This window comes from Thermobia domestica, chromosome 9 (genome assembly GCF_964235325.1).
Source record: "Thermobia domestica chromosome 9, izTheDome1.hap1.1, whole genome shotgun sequence".
Taxonomy (NCBI): Eukaryota; Metazoa; Arthropoda; class Insecta; order Zygentoma; family Lepismatidae; genus Thermobia; species Thermobia domestica.
The window spans coordinates 167,754,513-167,778,399 of NC_137462.1; the positions used below are offsets into that span (position 1 = coordinate 167,754,513).

The 23,887-nt window shown below is 36.1% G+C and overlaps 1 protein-coding gene across 1 annotated transcript in view; it reads left to right on the forward strand.

Annotated features, from left to right (window-relative positions):
- Positions 1 to 3,466: 3,466 nt before the first annotated feature.
- Positions 3,467 to 23,887, forward strand: part of LOC145695190 (leukocyte elastase inhibitor-like) — a 135,418-nt gene continuing 114,997 nt past the window's right edge. The window contains exon 1 of the mRNA XM_081772159.1: positions 3,467 to 3,619. Within this exon, the coding sequence (XP_081628285.1) occupies positions 3,604 to 3,619 (16 nt within the window). The 5' untranslated portion in view covers positions 3,467 to 3,603. The remainder of the gene's footprint in view (positions 3,620 to 23,887) is intronic.

The window sequence follows — 23,887 nt, forward strand, 5'->3', positions numbered from 1 at the left end:
CGCCCACAAATATAAAATAAAAATGATTTTCGAATCTTGTGTGAAAAATAAAATCTCACTGAACTTACCTCAAATTCAATGAACACAAAGTCGGTGCAGTAAAGCTTCTTAATTAAAGACACTTTTCAAGAACAGACCTTATCACTCGATAGTTGAGAGCGATGTAGGATTTGAAAAATGAAATTTAGATTTTTATTTAGGTCGCTGTGAAAACGACGTCACCGTCAGCCAATCAGAAACGAGGAAATTTATAAAATGATGTCATAACGAACCAATCAAAACGCTCGCTGCTTTTGTCATGAATCACGAACCAAAACGATGTGTAACAATCGATCGTGACGTCATTCACGTTTCTCAATAGTATCGCAATTCCGATCCAAAATGATTTCTACATGTCACTACTTGTCGTAACTGTGACGACATTTCATTTTCATCATATTCCATACGAGAATGTCAATGTTTGCTTTTTTTCCATGAATCATGCTGACACGTTCGTAGTAAAACTAAAGTAATGCGATCCGCTGACGTTTGCATTTTTTCAATCATATGTGCTTCTATGTCGTCACACAAAGAAGTCTATCAGCATTTTATTTTAATCCACGAACGGAAGCGTTACACTGTCAGATTTATTTTCTTAAAGTATAAGTGTATCCTTTTCAAGGACCATGGTTCGAAACCCACCAAGCATGATTAAATCCGAATTCATTCATAGCTAAGCGGTTAGGATACACATCTTTGGTTTGAAAGACCTGAGTTCGATTCCTGGAGAAACATTTCTTAGGATTTTTCTAAAACTTGGTTTCAATTTCTAGTTCGAAAATTTTAAAAGTTTAGTTCGATAAAAAGTTTGATTTGAGAAGCGTTACACTGTCAGATTTATTTTCTTAAAGTATATGTGTATCCTTTTCAAGGACCATGGTTCGAAACCCACCAAGATCGATTAAAACCGAATTCATTTAAGCGGTTAGCATACACATCTTTGGTTTGAAAGACCTGAGTTCGATTCCTGAAAAAAACATTTCTTAGGATTTTTTCTTAAACTTGGTTTCAATTTCTAGTTCGAAAATTTTAAAAGTTTAGTTCGATAAAAAGTTTGATTTGAAAATTTTTAGATGTGATTTACATCTTTAGTTCGAAACTTTTGTTTTTAAAAATGTTTTAGTTCGACAAAATTTAGTTTCAATTTTTTTTAGTTCGAAAATTTTTTTTGGGTTCGAAAATTTTTTGTTTGAAACTTTTTTGTTTCAAAATTTTTTAGTTCGAAAATTTTTGTTTAAATTTTTTTAGTTTTGAAATTTTTTTAGTTCGAAAAATTTTTAGTTTAAAATTTCTTGCACTCTGCGGAACCGTTTCGAAAAGAATCGGAGCAGTTTCGGTAAGAAAAATCTGGCAACACTGTTTCCATTAATGAAGCGCTTACTGAGCAATAAATCGCTTAAACTCACAACAATGTGTTATAAGAAATCTACAAGCGACACCCCTCTTTCACCATTGTTACTTCCAGAGACATAGGCAACTAATTCAAGGACAGGATCTCCATCAAGGTAAGAAAGCTGGTAATCATCTTATCTGTCAAAGAGAACGATAATATTTAATGTAAACTTCAGTACAATATCATGATACCAAAAAAGGGTTATTTAAGGAGGAGGTTGAACCCTCCATGGGAACTTTAAGGATAACCATAAAAGGGAACAAAATTCTAAAATACAGGTCTAGGGTGATCACCGACATATCGCTCTATATTTCCCTCATGGACTGGTGGGGGGGGGTCTAAGATCATGTGACCTCTGTCGGCCAATCAGAATCGAGGTACCAAAACACTCATCTTACTCGTAAAAAGGGAACGAATTTCAAAAGTCACAGGGCTTAAGATCACGTGACCTCTATCAACCAATCAGCAATGGGGTACCAAAAGGATTCATCTTACCCGTAAAAGGGAACGAATTTCAAATATCGCAGGGTCTAAAATCACGTGACATTTGTCAACCAATCATAAACACTCATCTTACCCGTAAAAGGGAACAAATTAGTGAGGGATTTCCCCGCAGGGTGACTCATGACGTCATACCACGTGACCTGAAAATTTGAATTTCCCGCGTGGGCGGGGCCTAATGTCACGTGACCTCTCTCAGCCAATCAGAATCGAGAAAATTTTTGCTGACTCGGCTGGACATAACGGGACCACTACTACTGTGGCGCTGTACGACTCAGAGACGTAAACATTAAGAAAAGCTTAAATATACAAGCTGGAAGCATTTCAAATGTGGTGTAAGCTAATGAAGGACGACAGATCATGAAGATAATAGGAAAAAGAAGAAACAGCATGCTTGGCCATCTTATTCGACACTCCGATTGGATCACTGTGCTGATAGAGGGAAAGACAGAAGGAAAACCAGGACGAGGAAGACCAAGGATAGAATATTTAGATGCAGTTACGAAGAAGAGTCCTTATCAAAGTATAAAACAGCTCTCCCAAGCGAGAGAAAAGTTTTAAAATTTCCATGTTGCCCACCAACCTATGATTGAGGTTAACAATAATAATAATAATCATAGAACCGATTGTTAAATGATTTGAATGGCACCGAGTGGTCAAATCGCATGTGGGCATGGGTTTGATCCCGGTGGAATACAGCATTTACGATCGATTCACTATCGTGGATCAGTTGTAAATGCATTAAAAGAGAAGAGATAGCGAATTGCGCTACAGGAAACAAAAAATAACGGCGTGTACTGGTTCCAATATCACTCAAGTAAAATCTATTTGGCCTACGTTAAATGGCGTTTCATGGGCTACATTGGCAAAGAGTTTAATTCAAATGGCGTTTTGGCCTATTGAACAACTTCCAAATGCCATTATTTAATCAGCATAGCTTACGAATAGCGTCATTTGTTCTAGTTGTAGAATAACTTGTACGGCACTAAAAACGAGAATGACTATTAAAAAACATTTCGGCAGGCTTAGGATTCCAAAAGCGAAACGAGTTACTCAACAACTACATTTAATGAGCTTTCTTCTTCTTCTTCTTTCTTTTATTTCACAGTATCTAACAGAATAACAACAGCAAGAATTAATCATTTGCAGCGATAATGAAAAAAAAAAAAAAAAAAAAACTCGCTGAACGCGTTTATGGAAATTTCTGCATGAAATATTCTATCTACATGAACATTAAAAAAAAAGCGAAATAAATTTCTGTGAAATAAACTTGAATCATTCAAATACCAGCGTGATAGAAGATTATTAATGTGTTTTGATTGGAAACACGTTCAACGAGTTATTTCGTGCTTTGTGTACTGTTTCTTCCTATTAATGTTGGGTTAATAATTCCTTCATGATAAGCAAGTGATTGGAGTTCGTGGAACTGCTATAAAATGCCACTTTTAAAAGTTTACACTCTTTCAGTTAGCGATATTATGGATGAAACAATACTGCCAAGGTCATAACAAGATGACTAGGTATTGCGCGGGAGTCGTTGCTGTAGTAGTGATTTTCGCACAAGCTTGCTTTCAGTGTACTGTTTATTAGCAGCGTAGCGAGTGAAGTGATGTGATTTCAAAGATATTATTTTGAGAAAAGGAGCCTGGCAGGCTGACACAAGAGGAGTTATGTTGCTGGTTCCAAGTAAGATTAATTATATCTTTTATTTTTAAAAAAGTTAATTGGAATGAAATGAAATATTTTAATGTGTTACGCTGATACACTTTTAGACTAGTGCTTTCCAGACCTCCTCTTAAGGGGACACTCTCTTAGTAAAATATTTCACGACATTCATTCAGTGAAGTACATTATAGATTCAGTTATAACAAAGGTAGTTTATTTTAAAGAAAGTTTGGATATATCGCATTTCAAGGGTACACATTTTATCATCTCTTTCAATCTTCAATAAGAAAGCAAAAGTCTTCCTTGTGCTCATCCAACCGAGGAATGTCGTTGGAAGCAATCAGATAAGAAATTTTGCCAGCCGTGGACCCAATACTTCTTGTTATCTTTCGATCAGCGTTTTTCTTCTAAGATCACTGTAAACATTCTCCAAGGAAGTGATTCCTTGTCACGCATTAAAAATAACAGGAAATCACTAACTAGTTCATTTTTAAAATACTGATTCTATTTCACAGGTAGTGAGGTACATAAAGACACAATTATATAGGTATATGAATCTCCAAACTTCACTGCTATTTCAATTAAAGTTGTCTAGTATATGTTTCAAATAAATATTCTTGCTTTGAATTTCTTATTGCTGATCATTGGGAATAGTTTATAAAAGTGTAGACATATATGGACGTTCAAGTTAGGGCTTTACGTTGATTGACATAGAACAAAAAACGATAATGCATAGCTAGAAACTGTATTTTTAGAATTGAATCAAATTCTCAATAAAATATATCATCTCTACTCTTAACATTCTTCTAAAACCGAACATTTTTGAAATTTACTAGTACCTCTGGTTTCATTATTGATTTCCATTAAGCAAAAACGGCGAGAGATACCGAGAAATGTTTTCCTGGAATCGATTAAACGTCCCAACAATACATGCTATCTACTCCGTTAACCTTCTATTGAAACAAGGAGTGTTAAAATCAACAATTTCAAATTTTAACGTTGATAGCCGTACCATAAAAACGGTAATATATAGGGACGAACGGTTTTTGGAAATCGGTTCAGCGTTTCAAGGAATCAAGGAACAACAGTAAATTTTTAAACATACACACGAGAATTTCAGGAAAGCGATATGGTTATGTAGTATTATTAGCATTAAAAAAAGTGTTCGTTGTGTGACTTTATCACGTACTTTATGGCTTGCCCTTCTGAGGTTGGGAGTTTGTTGAAGGAGTAAATATAAAAGAGATTTCTGTTATTTTTCTTCACCCTGAGGTTTCTTTTATCATACATGGCAGGACGTAACCAAAACATATTCATGCATCGTATCATTGAAGCGTTTTGTGTTTTGTATATTAAAGTGTTCAAAAATATTTAACATATTTGCATTTGTTCATGTGATCTCAGGTTCAATTCTCGGTGGGAACACACATGAGACAATTGGAAGCTAAAACAATATAAAAATAGTATTTAAAAGTCAGGAAATTGATATTAAAACTTGAGCTATCTGTTGGGACTGTAAGGCCGTAGTTAAATTAACCCACACGTTTCGTAAAGATATATTATGTCGTTATTGTTTATTTACTATAAGCTATCAGATACATCCTCAGAGGCCACTTTACACTGTAGTAATCAACAGATGAAAACAACATTGGAAAAGGAATGAAAGGAAGGTTTCCAGAGCCTTAGATCAAGGTACTAACCTAGCATTTGCCCGGTATTTTGAAACGGAAAATTTTCCGATTCATAAAAACATACTCCACTTATTCCTACATCGTTGTTTAGCCGTGATGTGAGGTGGAAAATTTTCTTCTATATTTTTCCGGAAAATTTTCCGTTCTTAACAAATATCAGTGATCAAGTAACAATTCCTCAGTATTCATAAAATTGATTGAATTTATGTATAGAAATGTTAAAAATGGAAAGATCGTTTAAAGAATCTGAAAATTTTCATGGCTCACACACTTTTCAGTACTATGTAGGAACAAGTGAAACAATGTTTCATAAATCGAAATATTTTGTGTCTTGTATGAAAAAATTGAAGAAATTTTTAGTCGGAAAATTTTCATCATTTTGAAGCAAAAAGTAAAACAACTTTTTGTGAATCGGAAAGTTTTATTGCTCTGTAGAAGCAAATTTAAGGAATTTTCATGAATCGGAAAATTTTCATCACGATGTAGAAACAAGTGAAAACAATTTTCATAAGCCAGAGAATTTTGGATATTATATATAGTGATGTTAGGTGGAAAATTTTCCACTATATTTAACTGCACATTGAGACATACAATTCCTGTAGAGGAAACTTAGACAGCAACAAATTATAATTTTCCAATTAGATTTCGGGAACCAGAAAATTTTCTAATATTTCAAGTTGGGAAGTAAAAATTTACATAGTGTTTCTCTTTCTCTCTCTCTCTCTCTCTCTCTCTCTTATATCTACTTATTTCTAAATGTTGCAGAGTGTAAATCTATAAAAGTAGTAAAGCTATGAGAAAACCGTCTTATGCGTATTAAACTGACGAAATCTAATAATGTAAGATCAAAGGTGGATTCTGAGGGAAGAACGCATTGAAGTTTTTGAAACATTCTTGAAATGAAGAATCGTTAGATTTTCATTTCATGAAACTTTTTAAGACAATATTTATTACCAATAAATTCTACGGCTAAACAACGATGTAGGAATAAGTGGAGGATGTTTTTATGAATCGGAAAATATTCATGACTTTTAATAAATTGAAATTTTAATTAATAGAATGGGATATTTGCACTCTACAAACTCATGTTCTCTGCTCTTTGCATACACACACACAGAGAGAGAGAGAGAGAGAGAGAGAGAGAGAGAGAGAAAGAGAGAGAGGAGTTGAATTGAGTTGGTTTTGAAAAAATGAAATGAAATCTTTAAGTTTTACGTCCCACGGTTATGTCGGTTAGGCTAAAAGAGACGGTGATGATGAGAGGAGTGAAATTAAGAAAGTGGGAGGAAACGGAAGAACCCCGAGAAAACCCACGAGCACGGTGTTTGTCCACCACAAAGTCCACACGGCGCGAGCTGGGATCGAACCAGGGACCCCAGGCACCGGAGGTGAACGCTCTACCACTGAGCCACCGCGCCCCCAGAATTGGTTTTGAGTTTAACGTCCCTTTCACCAGCGAGACTAGATAAGACTGGACCAAGGGACCAACTGATTAACGTGAAATCCGAACTACATGAGCTCCCGCTGGGAATCGAAGCCAGGTCTCCCATGCCAAAGGCGCGTATGCTAACCGCTTTGCAACGAAGGAGGTCGCAGATGAAGAGAGAGAGAGAAAGACTGTGTAAAAGTTTACTTCCCAACTTGAAATATTAGAAAATTTTCTGGTTCCCGAAAGCTAATTGGAAAATTATAATTGGTTGCTGACTAACTTTCCTCTACAGAAATTCAGTTTTGTAGCTGAATGTGCAGTTATAGTGGAAAATTTTCCAACTAACATCACTATATATAATATCCAAAATTCTCTGGCTTATGAAAAGTTTTTTCCACTTGTTTCTACATCGTGATGAAAATTTTCCGATTCATGAAAATTCCTTACATTTGTTTCTACAGAGCAATAAAACTTTCCGATTCACAAAAAGTTGTTTTACTTTTTGCTTCAAAATGATGAAAATTTTCCGACTCATAAAAAGTTCTTCAAGTTTTCCATATAAGACAGAAAATATTTCGATTCATGAAAAATTGTTTAACTTGTTCCTACATACTACTGAAAATTGTGTGAGCCATGCAAATTTTCAGATTCTTTAAACGATCTTTCGCTTTTTTACATTTCTGTACATGAATTCAACCAATTTTATGATTGCTGAGGAATTGTTACTTGATTACTGATATTTTTTTTAGAACGGAAAATTTTCGGGAAAATAAAGCTGAAAATTTTCCACCTCACATCACTACATATATTGTTACAGATGGCTGTGGGTGCTGTTGTTTACTCTGAGAAATGAATCTTCTTAATAAATCTCTGTTAAAAATTCCATCAGACTAAATATGCTTTGCTGAGTGAGCGTCAGTAAAATGGACATACACCATTTCGCCGTCTAAAATGAAATAAAAATCATAGTGTAAACTGGTAGTTAAGTCAGCAGGCGACAAGAAAATTGATCAAACAAGAAGACACCATTAGAGACACATGATCCTAGGTTTTAACCCCTATGGTCTCACTGGCCTCACTAACTGCCTCCAAGAAATAATTAGATATATTAGTACAACATGTGGTTATCTTTGATCTCTTGCGTACTATTACATCCAAAAGTTTCTTTCCTTTTACTTTTTTAATTCAAAGCTTTAAACATTCTAAAGTTTAGTGTTTAATTCGTGAGAGGAAGGTTGGGATACATTCGCTTGTTTTTTAGCCTACTTCTGGTACTTGAAACACATTCAAATATTGTAATTTTTGTCATCTAGCATCTCCTTTTCTAAATTTCATAAATCGTAAAGTATTCTAGTAATCTGTTCCATTGGCGTCTCTGGCATGTAAAATTTGGGGGGGACATCAAAGGAAATGATCTAACTGCTAATATCTCAGTGGAATTTTAGATTGTGTCACTTCAAAATATTGGGGGAACGCGTCCCCCCGTCCCCCCGCCAGAGACGCCCATGATCTGTTCTATGTTTCCATTTGAACAATCTATTTATATTCTTATTCTCTAACTCGGTTTTTTTTAATAGGTATTGCATTTATTTGAATCTGGTCTCTAAACTTACATTTAGATAATGAAAATTCAAAGTATATACGTATATTCAAACGGATGTAAATGCTCCCCTAAGCCATCTCTTGGAAGCGAGAAACCGTAGTAAGAAAAATCTACCATATACTCATATAACATGATTTTTGATTTACTAATTGATTGTAGAGTTAATGGGCAAATAATTATTGATGCGTTTGTTCCCCGTTACGACGAATTTGATTTTGTATGATTATTTATGTTCGCACCAATTCCTCCGGATATAATTATAGAACTGTGTTAACCGGGGAAACACAAACTTGAGTAGTGGTTCAGATCCACTTATGTCCCGTCTCGCATATCAAAAAAAGGAATATGTATGTATCATATATATTAGACAATTAGAATCGAAATAGCAACTTGAGCTTTTGTTGCTTACGAGTTTAAAACTCATATAAACGAATTTTATATAAATCTCAATGCACAGATTTTTTGTTTTAAATATCTAATTTATAATTCAATTTTGGAGATTTATATATAATTGTGTCTTCATATACCTCCCTACCTGTGAAATGAAATCAGTATTTTAAACATGAACTAGTTAGTGATTTCCTGTTATTTTTAATGCGTGACAATGAATCACTTCCTTGAAGAAAAAGCTGATCGAAAGATAACGAGAGGTGTTGAGTCCACGGCTGGGTGGACACCTGCAAAATTTCTTATCTGATTACTTCCAAAGACATTTCTCGGTTGGATGAGCAAGGGAAGACTTTTTGCTCTCTTATTGAAGATTGAAAGAGATGATAAAATGTGTACCCTTGAAATACGTTATATCCGAAAGTTTATTTTTATAGATGATTTCGCAACTATAATGCAATAAACATTCTTTTCCAAATGCACAACATTATATATTTACAATCAGGCCCGCAACCAAGAAGGGGTTAGAAGGTAGGCCCCTGCATAACTTTTAGTTGTCTCTCCAGACCAGAATGCGTCATTGTGTGCTACACAAGAAAAAATACACTTTAGATATTCGTAAAAGATGATTTATTTTAATTCACTTTAATCCTCTTAAGAAAATACGAGATGAAGAAGCGTAGGTAACAGCTACGAATGAATGATAGACAGATTAATAGAAGTCTTTCCAGTGAGTCTTTTATACGAATTTTAGGATAATCTCTGAATGATACCGTAAATAAAATATAGCGAGTGGAATGACGGTAATTGTCTTAAGCGGAATGGCGCGAAACATATATAGATTTAGAAAAGGCAGAAGTCAGGAAAGATATAAAACAAGTTTTAAAATCTGTCAGTTTCGGCTCTAGCCCGGGTGCGGGGAGCCTAGCCCTCCCCCAATTTTTTGAGTGAGATAAAATTTAAGCTATTAGTTACATATTTTTAAAGTTATAGTAAACTCATGATATACCTATCATAGTCTGGGTTCTGGCTGCCCCTCCTCAGTGTTTACCTTCTAGACCCGCCCCTGAAATCCTTGAATTTTAACTGAAGTTGGGATGTTCTTCGTGTGTCTGGAGGTAGCATGACAGAATGAAATAGACATCTCAATGAAAAGCAACAAGAAAGAAACAGCGTTCGTGTAAATTTATTATTATTATTATTATTATTATTATTATTATTATTATTATTATTATTATTATTATTATTATTATTATTATTATTATTATTATTATTATTATTATTATTATTATTATTATTCCTAGAGGCTAGAAAAACGGCTATAGATTAGTTTCAGATTTAAGGTAACCTCTGCAAATAACACCACTATTTCAACGTATTGCTGTGGTACTCAGATGGTTTTATTTCTGGATCCGTAAAATTTATATAAACAAGAGAGTGAACCATTAGCTATAATGCAATTATGCAGGGGTGTAGCCAAGGGGGGGCCCATCGGGGCCGGGCCCCCCAAATGGTTTCCTGGCCCCCCCAAATGACCAGCTTTTAAAACATCATAGTAAAATTATCTCGCTTCATTCATTTAAAAGTAACAAATTTTATTGACAATTAATAATTTATGGTAAAATAGTAAGGAGAAATATTGTTTTTTTCCATACCGATCGAAAAATAGTATAGTATCTCTTCCTTATACCAATCGAAAAATAGGATACTTTTTTTTGTGACAGCAGATTACACAATTTACTGCAATTTATATGCTTTAACAAGTATATTTTTATATGCTTTAACAAGTGTTTTAAAAGACATAGAAGATGGAAAATTTGGCGAGAAACAATGCTTTTATTCAATTTGGATTTCATTCCCTCTCTCTTTTATTTCTACTCAGTGTAATAAAATAATTTTTTTTAATTTTTTTTAGTCACGAATAATAAATATTTTTGTCAGGAAACCGTAAAGAAATTAAGTGAAATTTCAAAGAAAATCAATCTTGTGTAGATAGGTTCTGTATACAAGGTCTTAAATTTAAAGGTAACCAAGAAAAGTTTTGTTGCTTTTTCACCCACCACCTTCGAACATTGATATGTCACCTAACCTGGAAGATCAAAAATAGTCCCCATCAGCATCGACAACCTTCTGAAAACGTTCTGGAAGGCCACGGAATCCATCGCGGTAGAACTTGGTGGGCCGTGAAACGAAGAAAGTATCAGGTGCATTTTGGACTTTTACTAGGGATTTGAACTGGCGTCCTCTAAGGTGATTGTTCAAAGAATGGAACAGGTGATAATCGGACGGTGCAATACCAGGGGAATATAGTGGTTGCAATATTGTTTCCCATCCAAGGCGGAAAATGGTGTCCTGAGTCATCTTAACCATGTGGGACTTAGCGTTGTCCCGTAAACGAGGACCCATTTGCAATTCAGAAGCGATGGCTCCAGAGTTTTGAGTTTTTGTTGAGCACAGCTCAACTGCTGACACTACACAGTTGCATTGATACTCTGACCAGCTGGTAGCAGTTCCCGATGCACGATGCACCAAACACACAGAAGGACCTTATTCTGGTACAGTGCTGGTTTCGGCTGTTTTGAAATCGGTTCATGGGATGCTAACCAATGATGACGGCGCCGTGGAGCTTCGTATAGGACACACTTTTTATCACATGTCAACGCCCTGTCCAGAAATGGCTCCGAAACAGTAAACAAACACAGGCAACTGCCGCGTTTCCTTCTGGCCTGGAGTCAAAATATGTGAGACCCATTTACCCAACTTGTACTGCTTCACAAGTTGATGGATGTGCTGCCGAATGGTTTCTCCACACATTGAGTTGCAGTCCCAGTTTCTCTTTGTACATGTGTTTGTCTTCCGGCACGTGATGTTTTCGGGTGTTTCGTCATCGTCCTTAAACTTGTTAAACCATCGCTGCAATGTCCGCGTCGTCACGACACCCTCACCAAAGGCCTGGCATATCTTCTGTCCCGCTACAACGGCGTTTGACCTCCATTTGAACTCGTTCAGCATACATGCTCTTATGACGCTCTGTGGATGTTTCATGTTCCCTCTGCCTTTACGCAAGTTCACGGTGTGTCTGAATTGTCACAACCAGGTAGTATGTTGGATATACCCACACCAACAACTGACGTTCGCCTTATCTCCACTCGCATTCAACTCACGGTGTGAGGTCCAATTGAACACAGACTTCCACAAAAAGGGACAGAACTTTCTTGGTTACCTTTACAGTTATGCACAAAAGTATAGGGTTTGGTCCCGGGCAGTAATTCTTGGTTAAGCATAATAAAAACTATCTTGAATATAATTTATGGATAATAATAATAATAATAATAATAATAATAATAATAATAATAATAATAATAATAATAATAATAATAATAATAATAATAATAATCTAAAATAGCGTCTTTAGTTTTCCTGAAGAAAACCAAAATTTTCCTTTCTTTCAGGCCTCAAAAACACTAGCAGAGCAACACTTTTTTTTGGCTTTGTACATTATAGCTGCCCCCCCCTAAAAACGACGCCCCCCCCTACACAAACCTGCTGGCTACACCCCTGCAATTATGAAACAGAAGCACTACGTACACACAAGGACAACAGTGCACCAACAATTTGAGTGAATACAAAAAGGTGGGGTTATAACAAGACGTGTCGGAAAATTACGCTAGTACATTCAGACCTACAGGGAAAAGGGTGTTATTGTCTTAAATAATTATATTTTCTAATTACAATTAAACACTGTTCTTGGCAATATGTAATCCGCTTCGATATTATGCGTAATTGAAAATACGTGGCTGAGATTGTATTCCGTTGCAAACATTGGAATATAACTCTGTCACATGCAGCACTATTCGTCATACTCAGATGACATTGCATCACATAATGTGCATAAACCAACATTTAAGAACCTGTATTACAACTTCTGTGAAACCATGATTTGCATTCAGTCCGCTGAATGCAATTGTTAGGACTCCTGAGGTCGTAGTAATACAGCCATAGTCCCAAATGCAGCCAAATTAAGCCTCTTTCATTCTTCTTTGTTGACGATTTGCGCTTCTAGGTGCTGGGAAAAATGGAATAGCCAGCTATTGCATACTTGGCGTATTTTACCAATACTCCCTTGGCATTTAAAGAACGAGGACAGACAGATCTTCGTTCTTTTAGGTGTCGGCAGCAGCTCCGTGAACAGAATGGTCACTGGGTGATTGGAGATAATCGTTTGTCTGTAGGTATTGCTGAGGGTTGCTCTTGCTTTGAAAAATCACTTGGACCACAGTAACGGCATCATTGCGTAAGTGTTACCTGTAGAAAGATCATCATCAAATTATTTCTTTCCGTTGGGGGAATCCAATTTTAACCCGATACATTAGTAAGGCAAGCATACTCACGGTTTTGCCTCTTTTCTCTTGTGTGCTTATTACATTCTCGTTTACTGTCTGCGTTTTTTTTTTTAAAGTTATTGTACGTTAGTTGCAGTAGTTTTTGATGCTATTTAAACGGGCTGGTTAGTGTCACGTAAGTTCAAAGCATCAAGTATATTCTCTAGTAGAATATAAAAATCATTCACAGATGTTTTGTTAAATCGCACAAGTCTTTCATAGATCAACTTTCCCACCTTTTTGAAGATGATATCCCGATCTCATCAAACCTAATACCAAATGCATTGGTTATGGCGTCTTTTTGACATACTTTGTAGACAGCCTTACAAAAGTCTTTTCTGTTAAACAAATGTATGAAAACTAATATTCTCTGTTTTAAGTGAAAATTTTCGAACTGGAAGTTTAAACAAAATTTCGGACAAAAAATTCAATCCGAAATTTTGAAACAAACTTTTTGAAACATTTTAAGCATAGGTTTGAAAGTGATCGTTTAATCAGATTACATCTTAGAAATAAACGGTTTTCAACAAATGAGTGTTTTTGACTACATTTATAATCTTAAATTTCAAACTGTAAAATTAATAGATTCCAAGCTCGAACTGGAAGTTCGAGGTAGGGATTAACCAATTTTTGGGCAAAGGTAACATTTCGTCAATAACAATTCTATATTCAAGTGTTATAGTCATAAAGTTCACCATTATATATGAGGAGAAAACCCTCATAAAATTAAAACAAAAAATGGCAATGATCTGTTTGGTCATAACTCATTTCATAAGGCATAATTATAGCCGTTTACAGATTTTAAAATTTAAATTATCTTGGAGTAAAATTCGGGACGAAGCTTTTGAGATGATGAATCGTTTGCCATAACCGGATCGAGATATTGATATTGCTCGAAATGAAGTTTAATCAAGCTTTATCTCATCAAAAGGGGTGCCCATCCCCCCCAAAGCTGATGGCGCACTCCCCCCAAAACTAATAATCTCTTCCCTCCTCAAAACTCAAGTCCTCTAAAAACAATTGCCCAGTATAGCAGTAGTTTTTATAGTACTAGTAATTGTTATTTTTGTTGTTTTTATTTCCTGTAGTAGTATTATAGAATGCTTGTAGTAGTAGTAGGGGCAGTAGTAATTATAAAAATTGCATTACTTTTATTAGTAGTCTTGGTAGTGTACAATACTAAATATGTTCTATAAGGATATTGAAGGGTATAAAAGCTTCTCCACACTGTGTATGGCACAGGTATTCTTTTTTTTTACAATTAGTAGTATTTTTTTTCTTTACAAAATATTGATATAATTCCCTTGTACAGCGGGGGACACTTCTAAATGGTACACCTTACCCGTAAATCTCCATATGGCTGTACCATTTAGAAGTGTCCCCCGCTGTACATGAAAAGTAAGACGCAAGTTACAAGTTATTGAGTTTGATACCAAAAGAAAATGTTATCCTCGAAATTAGCCTACAAAAAGAAGTGATATCCAACAAAAAACATTCCTGTAAAAGAGCCAAGTACGAGTGGCCTTAAAAAGAATTGAAATCACAAAAATAGGCGCCAAGTTCTGGTGGACAACAGTTACAAATACTCACTGGCTCACTTCAAATTTAGATTTGAAACTTGGCTGTTGTCTGTATGGTTACCACTAGCCAGTGTTGGGAAGTAACGTAACGCAAGTAACGCGTTACATTTCGGATGAGTAACTACAATATATGTATTTTTTTCGGAAACAAATGTTTCTTTCCTGTAAGTGAATTTCTCAGAATGAAGCAATCGAGCATGAACTATGTATGTCAGTGACCGACAGTCACAGACACACAGAGAAACAGATAAGTTCGTAGTGCCACTTGCTGTTTTTTGAAGATGAGGACAGCCTTAGGAAAATCACGTGTACTGATTGCAAGCACCTGGAAGATTTTGTCGTAGATTTTGACAGCTCCAAAACAATTCATTCAGTGAGTGAACTAGGAGTGCAATGATACCGGTAGTTTATTTTATTTGATTGGTGTTGTTTTTGTAAAGATGGAGAACGAAAATATTTTGCCGTTCGAACATTTGAAAGAATAATTTTTTCTTAAGAGCTAAGGATGATGGTGGACAGAATTTAAAAGTAAAGTGTCTGAAGTGCCCTGACGGAAAATAATTATCAACAACTAGGGTGCCATAATTAACGATTTACAGTAAGGGGTTAATATGAATAAACTGTGTTCTGATGAGCAGGTCTACTTTATTACTAGAAAATAGTTTGCTGATGGTATGTAATATTGGAGTTCTTTCAGATCAGTTTTCTTATCCTAGAGTCCCGTTGGTTATAGAGTAGTGTAATGTTTCTCTATATTCTGTATTTTTAATTTTACATAACAACATTGTTATTATTATATAATTAGTTTAGCAGAATAAAAATAAGCAACCATTTTTTCTAACGCATAGGGATAAGCACGAATCAAGCTAAAACTCGACTCAACTCGAATTCAAGTCGAGTTTCGAGTCAAGTCAAGGGTAATATCCTTGAGTCGAGTTCCGAGCCGATTCAGGTTTTCGCGCCAAGTTTCGAGTCCAGTCGAGTTTAATAAATGGCTTGTTCGTTTTAAGTCGTCATGAAATCATGGTCTGATTACTCTGGGAAACGAAAACCATGAGAAATGTAAGCTAAACAGTAATATGGAATACTTTTAGTATTGTTCACGAGAGGAGACACTGCTTGCATCTCGTCTCGTCTCTATAGCGAGACCACAAGAGATTTTTTATAACAAGTTCAACTCGGCTCGGCTTAACTGAGAAGATGACTCGAGCCGGCTCATTTGGAGTGAACCATCGGCTCGAGCTGCCTGGTAGGGATGACCCATTTGCTCGGTTCGGCTCAACTGAGCCGAGGGCTCTAGCCGAGTCGGTTGGATGAGCTGGTGGCTCGGGCTCACTTCTCGGTTCGGGTCGATAGTGAATGAGCTGTGAGCCGAGCTGCTCTAGTCGTTGACAATTCTAAACCCAGGCCGAGCAGTTTTGGAGATATTTGGCCAATACCCTATAACTTTTAACAGTGTTTGGCTCGAGCCCGAATAGTCAACCTAGACCCTCAACCCAAATTCAGAAGCTCGTGAACAATGTCCTTGACTCCTAGACTTCACGACTACCGAGGTTGGCAATCAACTAGTTTTTTAGTATTCAAATACAACTGTTTGTAACGCGTTACATTTTAAAAGAAAGTAAAGTAACTTATAACGCGTTACATTTTTACAAGTAACTTACCCAACACTGCCACTAGCTCACAATTATGTCAAACTACTTTATAATTTTCAACAGACAACATAGGCAAGTTTCAAATCTAAATTTGAAAGTGATTCCTTGAGTGTTTGTAACTGTTGTTCACCAGAACTTGGCGCCATCCTTCCATATAGCAACTTGCGCGGTACTTCATTCATAGAGTTTCTAAGCAGGGAGTAGGGGGATTCATTCTCGAGATTTAAAAAAATCGCATCGTGTTCCAATGTTATTCTGACGACAGCAAAATTACTTATTCGACATTAGAGTAAAATTCTTCCCCAATTTTTTATTCCCCCCAATTTTTTTCTCGATGGCACAACTTGCGCCATTCATCCCTCCTGTGGGCGGCCCTTCTCTCTTAAAACGAACCAACTTTTCCTTTCATACGGCTATTTGCGCGGTACTTCATTCATCGAGTATCGAAGCACGGGGTACGGGGGTTCACCCCGGAAAATTTTTGAAAATTAGCTTCTCAAAATCGTGTTTTAATGCTATTCCGACAATAAAATTGCTAGTTCGAAAGTAGAGTAAAATCCCCCCCAAAATTTTTCTCAATGGCGCAGCTTGCGCCATACATCCCCCCTGTGGGCGGCCCTGCTCATCAGACATTCCTAACTTACGAACCGTTTTAGTGAACTGTAAATCTTTTATTTGTTTAAGATCAACATCTACATGATGAGCTAGTTGGCCAGCCATAATGGGCCTTTTTTCATACCATCGTGAAAACACGCGAAGCTACTTAGAACCACCTAGATAAGCCGTTTGGCTGGAGATACTTCGACGCTACTTGATTAAGACGTGAAACCCGAACCCCTACGATAAAACAAACATAAACGTGTGTTTTCAGGACCTTGAAACGGACTCTTGAAATATACTTGAAATTCGGCATGCTTGTACGTTTTCACTAGCGCTACTTTAAAAAATCACCAAAAATAAAAATTTCCAACTTTATAGTGGTCTTATAGAGAACAGAAAAATCTTTCCCATGTTGTTTATGTGGGACATCTTTTACACCCGAAAATGTTTAGGCACTTGCGGCAGGATTAGAATGATGAAATTTGGCATGATGTGGAGGAGGGGGAGGGAGCTTTTGGGACTAACCCATAGGAAAATTGTAAAAAAAGAGAATATTTTTAGCTTTTAAGGGTCTAGACGGTGGATGAAGAAATTCCCGTGTTATTTAAATGGGCGTTTTCTTGGGATACAAAATTTTACCTTTAAAATAGTTGAAATAGAAAAAGAAACTTGAAATTTCGTAGAATTGTGGGTTTAAGATTTACGAGGACGAAGGGCGAGCAAATGCGGGGATCTGAGGACGGAGCCCTCAGCTAGCCGAAGGCTTCTCCTACTATATGTAAAACTACATGAACTGACTGGCATAAAGTAAAGGTGTATTTCCGATTGACTGGAAAGTTGAAATTTTCCATGGTTGTAGCTTTCCATGATTAACTCACAGAAAAATTGCCCAAAGCGAATGTTCTTTTGTTTCAGGGGGTCTAAAGGCGGATGAAGAAATTCCCCATGTCATTTAAATGAACTTTTTTTTTTGAATCTGTAATATCACATTTTAGGTACTTGGAGTTGGAATATAAATTCGAAATTCGGTATGCTTGTATGTTTTCTATAGGATTGTTTAACAAAATCACGAAAAATAAAAATTTCCAAATTTAGAGTGGTTTTATGGGGCCAATGCTATATACTGTATATGGGACACCTTTTACACCCCAAAATTTTGGGCACTTCCTGTAGGTCTATAATGATTAAATTTGACATGATTGTAGCTTTTCCTGACTAACCGACAGGAAAATTGCTAAAAATTGAATATTTTTATTGTTTTAGGGGGTCGATGAAATTCTCCGTTATTTTAAGGACCTGTTTCGTGGACCTATAATCTCATATTTTAGGTACTTGGAATTGGAATAAAAACTTGAAATTTGGTATGCTTGTACGTTTTCGTTATCGTTGCCAAAGTAAATCACCAAAAATAAAAATTTCCATTTTTAGAGTGGTTTTATAAGGAACTGAAAAATCTTTTGCTTGCTATTTATATGGGACGTCTTCTACACCCCAAAATGTTCAGGTACTTCCGGCAGGATTAGGACGATGAAATTTGGCGTGATTGTAGTCTTCCGGTACTAACCTACAGCAAAATTGCCGAAAGTGAATATTTTTCGTTTTAGGGGATCTAAAGGGGGAGTGAAGAAATTTCCATGTTATTTAAATGGGCGTTTTTTGGGACACAAAATCTTATTGTTTTAGATAGTTGAAATAGGAAAAGAAACTTGAAGTCCCGTTGAATTGTGGGTTTAAGAAGTACGAAGCCGTAGGCTGAGCAAACGTGGGGGTCTGGGGGTAGTTCTTTTATCAGGTTGTCGGAAAAGTCGTGACGCATTTGACGCAAGACATATATTAAATAAATTGAATGATAAGTTCCTGGTTATTTAAAGTTTTCATTTTTAAGGAGGAAGATGTGTGACGTTTATATAGGGTATGATGCATATATAGGGTGTTTTAAAACAACACCGAGAATATTTGGGAAGTGATTTCTCACATCAAGATAAGACAAAAAGTATAGATCAGCCTGGGTGCACAAATGCTTCCTTTCGGAGTTATAGGCTGCCGAAAACATGAAAAATGAAATTTAAAGATCCATAGCTCCAAAACTGTGGGACCTACCAAAGTCGGGTCAAGACTTTATATAGGAACTAATATGAGCATTATCCAAATATTCATGTTTTAGAATCCTGCGGTACTTCCGAAACCATTTTTGAGTTGATTTTGAGTTTAACGTCCCGTTCAGCAGCGAGGCTATATGAGACGTGAACCTACTGATTAACGTGGAATCCGAACCACATGAGCTCCCACCAGGAATCGAATCCGGGCCTCCCACGCCAAAGGCGCGTATGCTAACCGCTTAGCCACGGAGGAACTCCCGAAACAATTTTTATAGAGATAATTGATGAGTACTTCAAATTATGTACCCGTAGCCCAACTCCCTCTATAAAAACTCTATAACCCACAGCCAAACTCCCTCTATAACTCTTGTTGCGTGAGTACCTTAGCATTCTGAAACATGTATTTTTGGATAGGCCACATATTAGTTCCTAAGTAAAATCTTGACCCGAGTTCAGCAAGTCCTATAGTTTTGGAGCTATGGACATTTAAAGTTCATGTTTTGGCAACCTATAATTCCGAAAGGAAGCATTTGTGCACCCAGGTTGGTCTATTCTTTTTGTCTTATCTTGGTGTGAGGAATCACCTCCCAAACGTTCTTGGTGTTGTTTTAAAACACCCTATATATACATCATACCCTATATAAACGTCACACATCTTCCTCCTTAAAAATGAAAACTTTAAATAACCAGGAACTAATTACTCAATTTATTTAATATATGCCTTGGGTCAAATGCGTCACGACTTTTCCGACAACCTGATAACAGAACTATCAGAATATGATTTAATACTTTCTCTAAGCATGATAACTATCTTATCCTGAAAACGAAAATAGTAGCTAGAAAGAAACGCTCAAAAATATACCGAATCACTTCAGGAAAAAATATAAATGGTAACATATTTCGAGCTCGGAAAGGAACGATGCTGCAACAACAGATATTGTAATATATTTTGGTAATCAAGTGCAGTATATTGCAATTTATGTGGAATATTCCCATTTATTAAATAACTATTATCTATGTATATAACAAGTGAAATGAATGCAGGTATAGGACTATATCTACTGATATAATAGGTATAAATTATCATAGGTCGTAAGATTTAACAACTGTAGTTTTCCATAACAACCAAGTCATGAAATTTTCTTACACTAAGATGTAGAGACTCGTACTGATACTAGAATCAAAGCATTAGAGTTCGCATAAGGGGAATAGACTTGGCTCTACATAAGATAAGGTTTTCATAGCAAACGAGGTTCAAGCCTGAGCAATTTGTTTATATGAAATATTTTTGATAAAGTGATTTATTTTTAAGAAAACAAAGTTTAAATTATCGTTAATAATAATACTAATAATAATAATAATAATAATAATAATAATAATAATAATAATAATAATAATAATAATAATAATAATAATAATAAAGGAATAGCATAATTACAATACCAATAAGGTAAACAATAGTTTCTAATAAAAATAGTGCCATGACGGGATTCGAACTTGAGTCGTTGCATTAGGACTCCCCTACTTTCACATTTCGTCACAAATTCCTCATACGAAGATAAAAAATAAACTAGTAGTTACGGAAGATAAAATAGAACTTTCTATTTCTACACGTGTTGATACAATTAAAAAATGCGAAAACAATGTCTGCCGTCTTTTCTTGTTTGGAAATTAGAAGTTAAGTTGAGAAAGAATAGTAATATAAATCAAGACCATCGTTAAAAACGATGAGGTGGCCTCAACTTGAAGGACGTTTCGTGCAATTTTCCTCATTGACGAAGGATCATATAACTTGTTTTTAAATTAAAGAAGGAACTTTTGAGTATATAAATAATTGTGACACTCTCATAAGGAATGTCTCCTTATACGTTCATTACTATTTTGTGTGTAGTTTCCCATGAAACGATTTTAACTAGCTATTGATTTGAGTGGAAGATGAAGTGACGCGGTAGGCAAGTGCATTGAACTTGTATTCAGGAAACTGATGTTCAAATCCCCGCCAGGTTCAAACTGTTTCAAATGTTTCAATTTAAAATTCAATACACACTCAGTGTGACAAGCAAGATCTCCTCTCCAGAAAGAAAAGATGTTGGAACGAGGAGGCTTGGAGAAGTCCTGTCAATGGAGATAATGATTTACAAACTTATTTCCAGCAGTTGTTCTAGATTTGTTAATTTCGTCTACTTTCAAGTATCTTCTGATTCATGCATGGTGAGTATTTTTTTGAACATACAGTATATAATGAAATAATGCATTAGCTACACAGCAATATTGAGATTAATATAGTGTTCATTGGACAACACGCTCTGAACCAAAGAGATTCATCTTAGAATGGAGAACTGTTTCGTTAGTTACCTACTCTTGAATTTTACTTGCATAAAGACCTGATTCAGTGCTACCAACTGCTGTTAGTGCCGAGAAAAGTTACGTGTAATTTGGGTTGCATGTGTCCTGGCGTTTTGCAAAGTGCAAATGATGTTGACTCCTAGTAATGGAATTAGAGCACTCAGGGAGGGAGATACTTATGGTGGTGGCTGTACAAGATCTCGATTTAATATGCTATTTGAGCGTAGAAAACAAGTTTAATATTAATATTAACTAACGTGCATTTATGATTACGTCAAGTAATATATAGAGAGGAAAGTTCTCAAATTTCACCCAGTAGCGTAATTTCGCCCATCAGGATATTTTAGGTATTATGATTTGACAACTCTGCTGAGTGTCTGCCACGGAAAACAGTAATCCTACACGTAATTTGTGAGAAATTCAACAGTGTGGAATGCGTGGTAAACACACAATGACAAATCTAATTATTTTCGTCGTCTGAAGTTTTTCCAGAGGACCTCTCTTCTTGTGAAACCTGAAGTTGAAGGTAGGTTTGTTTTGTATTTTAAATGTATATTTCTAATTAGTGTTAAATGAAGTAAAATATTCAGTTATACTTCGGCTGGAATGAAGTGTGAAGCCGCACTTTGGAGGTTGATCATTACCATGTAGAAGAGACCCGTATTTCGCCGACTTGGACACTAATTTCGCATAGGGCAAAAATGCAACGCCAGTTTGTGTAGAACGTGATAAGTGTACGTTGGTATCAAAATAAGCAATAATAAAATGTAAGATGAAAGCAACTTTTTGTATTATTTTGCAATGGGGGTCGAGAGAAGGAATCTGTGCATTTTATTTCGGCACATTACAGTTTTATCTCTTTCTGTTCGACTATTGCGGCAGCCTGAATATCGAGTTGTCGGATGAAATCAGCACTTTTTCACGTTCTACACCATTGTAAGAATTTGCGAGAAATGAAACTTTACACAATTAAGTCACAATGTATTCCCGTTTTCCTTCAGATGACAACAAAAAGAAAAAACATGGGATAGAGAAGCGATGAAGAAGTCCATTTCTGCAGTGAAAGAAAAGAAAATGGAACTTTTAAAAGCATCGAGAGCATTTGCTGTACCTCGGTCGAAACTGAAGGATTACGTAAAGAACAATGACAAGAACAGCGCGAACGCTAGAATTGAAAGGAAAGTATTGCCAAAAGTAGTGGAAGATAAGTTAATGTCCTATTGCTTGTTAATGTTGAACAAATTTTATGGTTTGAGTGCGAAGGATTGAAGCGTCTAGCTTATGATCCGTCTAGCTTATGCGTCTAGCGTCCAGCAGGAATGGATTGAGTCACCCGTTTTCTGAAGAGAAGGAGCTGCAGGGAAGAAATGGCTGAAACTGTTTCTTCGCCGACATCCCAACTTGTCAATGTGGAAACTACAACCAATTTCGGCTTCAAGAGTTCGTGCATTTTCCCGTGAAAATGAGATTTTTTTCTGTGCTTGAACCGGAGTTAGCTAAAATAAACTTTTCACCAAATAAATTGTTTAAAGTGGACGAAACGGTGGACGGAACAGTTGGGCGACACAAATCAGTAAAGTTGATGGTCTTAAAAGGAAAAGACAAGTTGCCAATTTATCCTCAGTAGATATTGGTAGTCCTCAGTAGTTTTGCAATTCGAACAAGGAAAAAGTCGCGCAATGTTAGATTGCGTGCTTTGGTCAGCACCAATGATAACGGTGAAGATGATAACTGCAGTTGCAAATCTTTTTCAACAGATAGCAAGACTGTCAGTGACTATGATACGGAGTGTCCCGTTTGTGAACAACTCTATTCCCAAGACACAAAAGGTGAAAAGTGGGTTGCAGGCACAAAATGCCACACTTGGTTCCATGAGATATGCGTTGGAAATGGAGCCAAAAATCCCTTTTTTACTTGTGATACTTGCTCTGCTAACTAGGATCATGAGCTAACTTGTTTTGAAAAATGTAAGCATGACTTAAGTCGAAACATAGGACTTGTAAGTTTGTGCGTAAAACCATGCTCAATTTCACGCTCAACAAAGGATATTGTTATTCACAAAACAGTGCAATCATCCATGTGTACGTTTGCTGCTGTCCAACCTCTCAGAAGATACTTTAAACATTAATTTGTCATTAAAGAAATGATACAGGTTATGGGGCGTTTACACTTGGTCGATTTAGTCGCACGGCTAAATCGACTCGTTGCATTTGCGACTAAATCGAAGCAACTAGGCCGAATCAGATCGTTGGATGTGTTCAATTGTTTCAACCGAAATTGAATGCTGCTTGTCGACTCGTTCTCCTCTGGTCGATTCGAAATCGACTGGCAATTTTAAAGATGTCCAAGCAAAAAGTAATTGGTACAATTTGCGGTGTTATAGCAGAAGAAAATAGAACGTCTTTCAATTCAGTTGCCAGTCGATTAGTCGCCTTCGATCAACAAGCGATTAAATTGAAGTCCCGTTTACACGGTCGATTAATTTGAAAGTGACGTCAATTCAACTGAACCGAACGC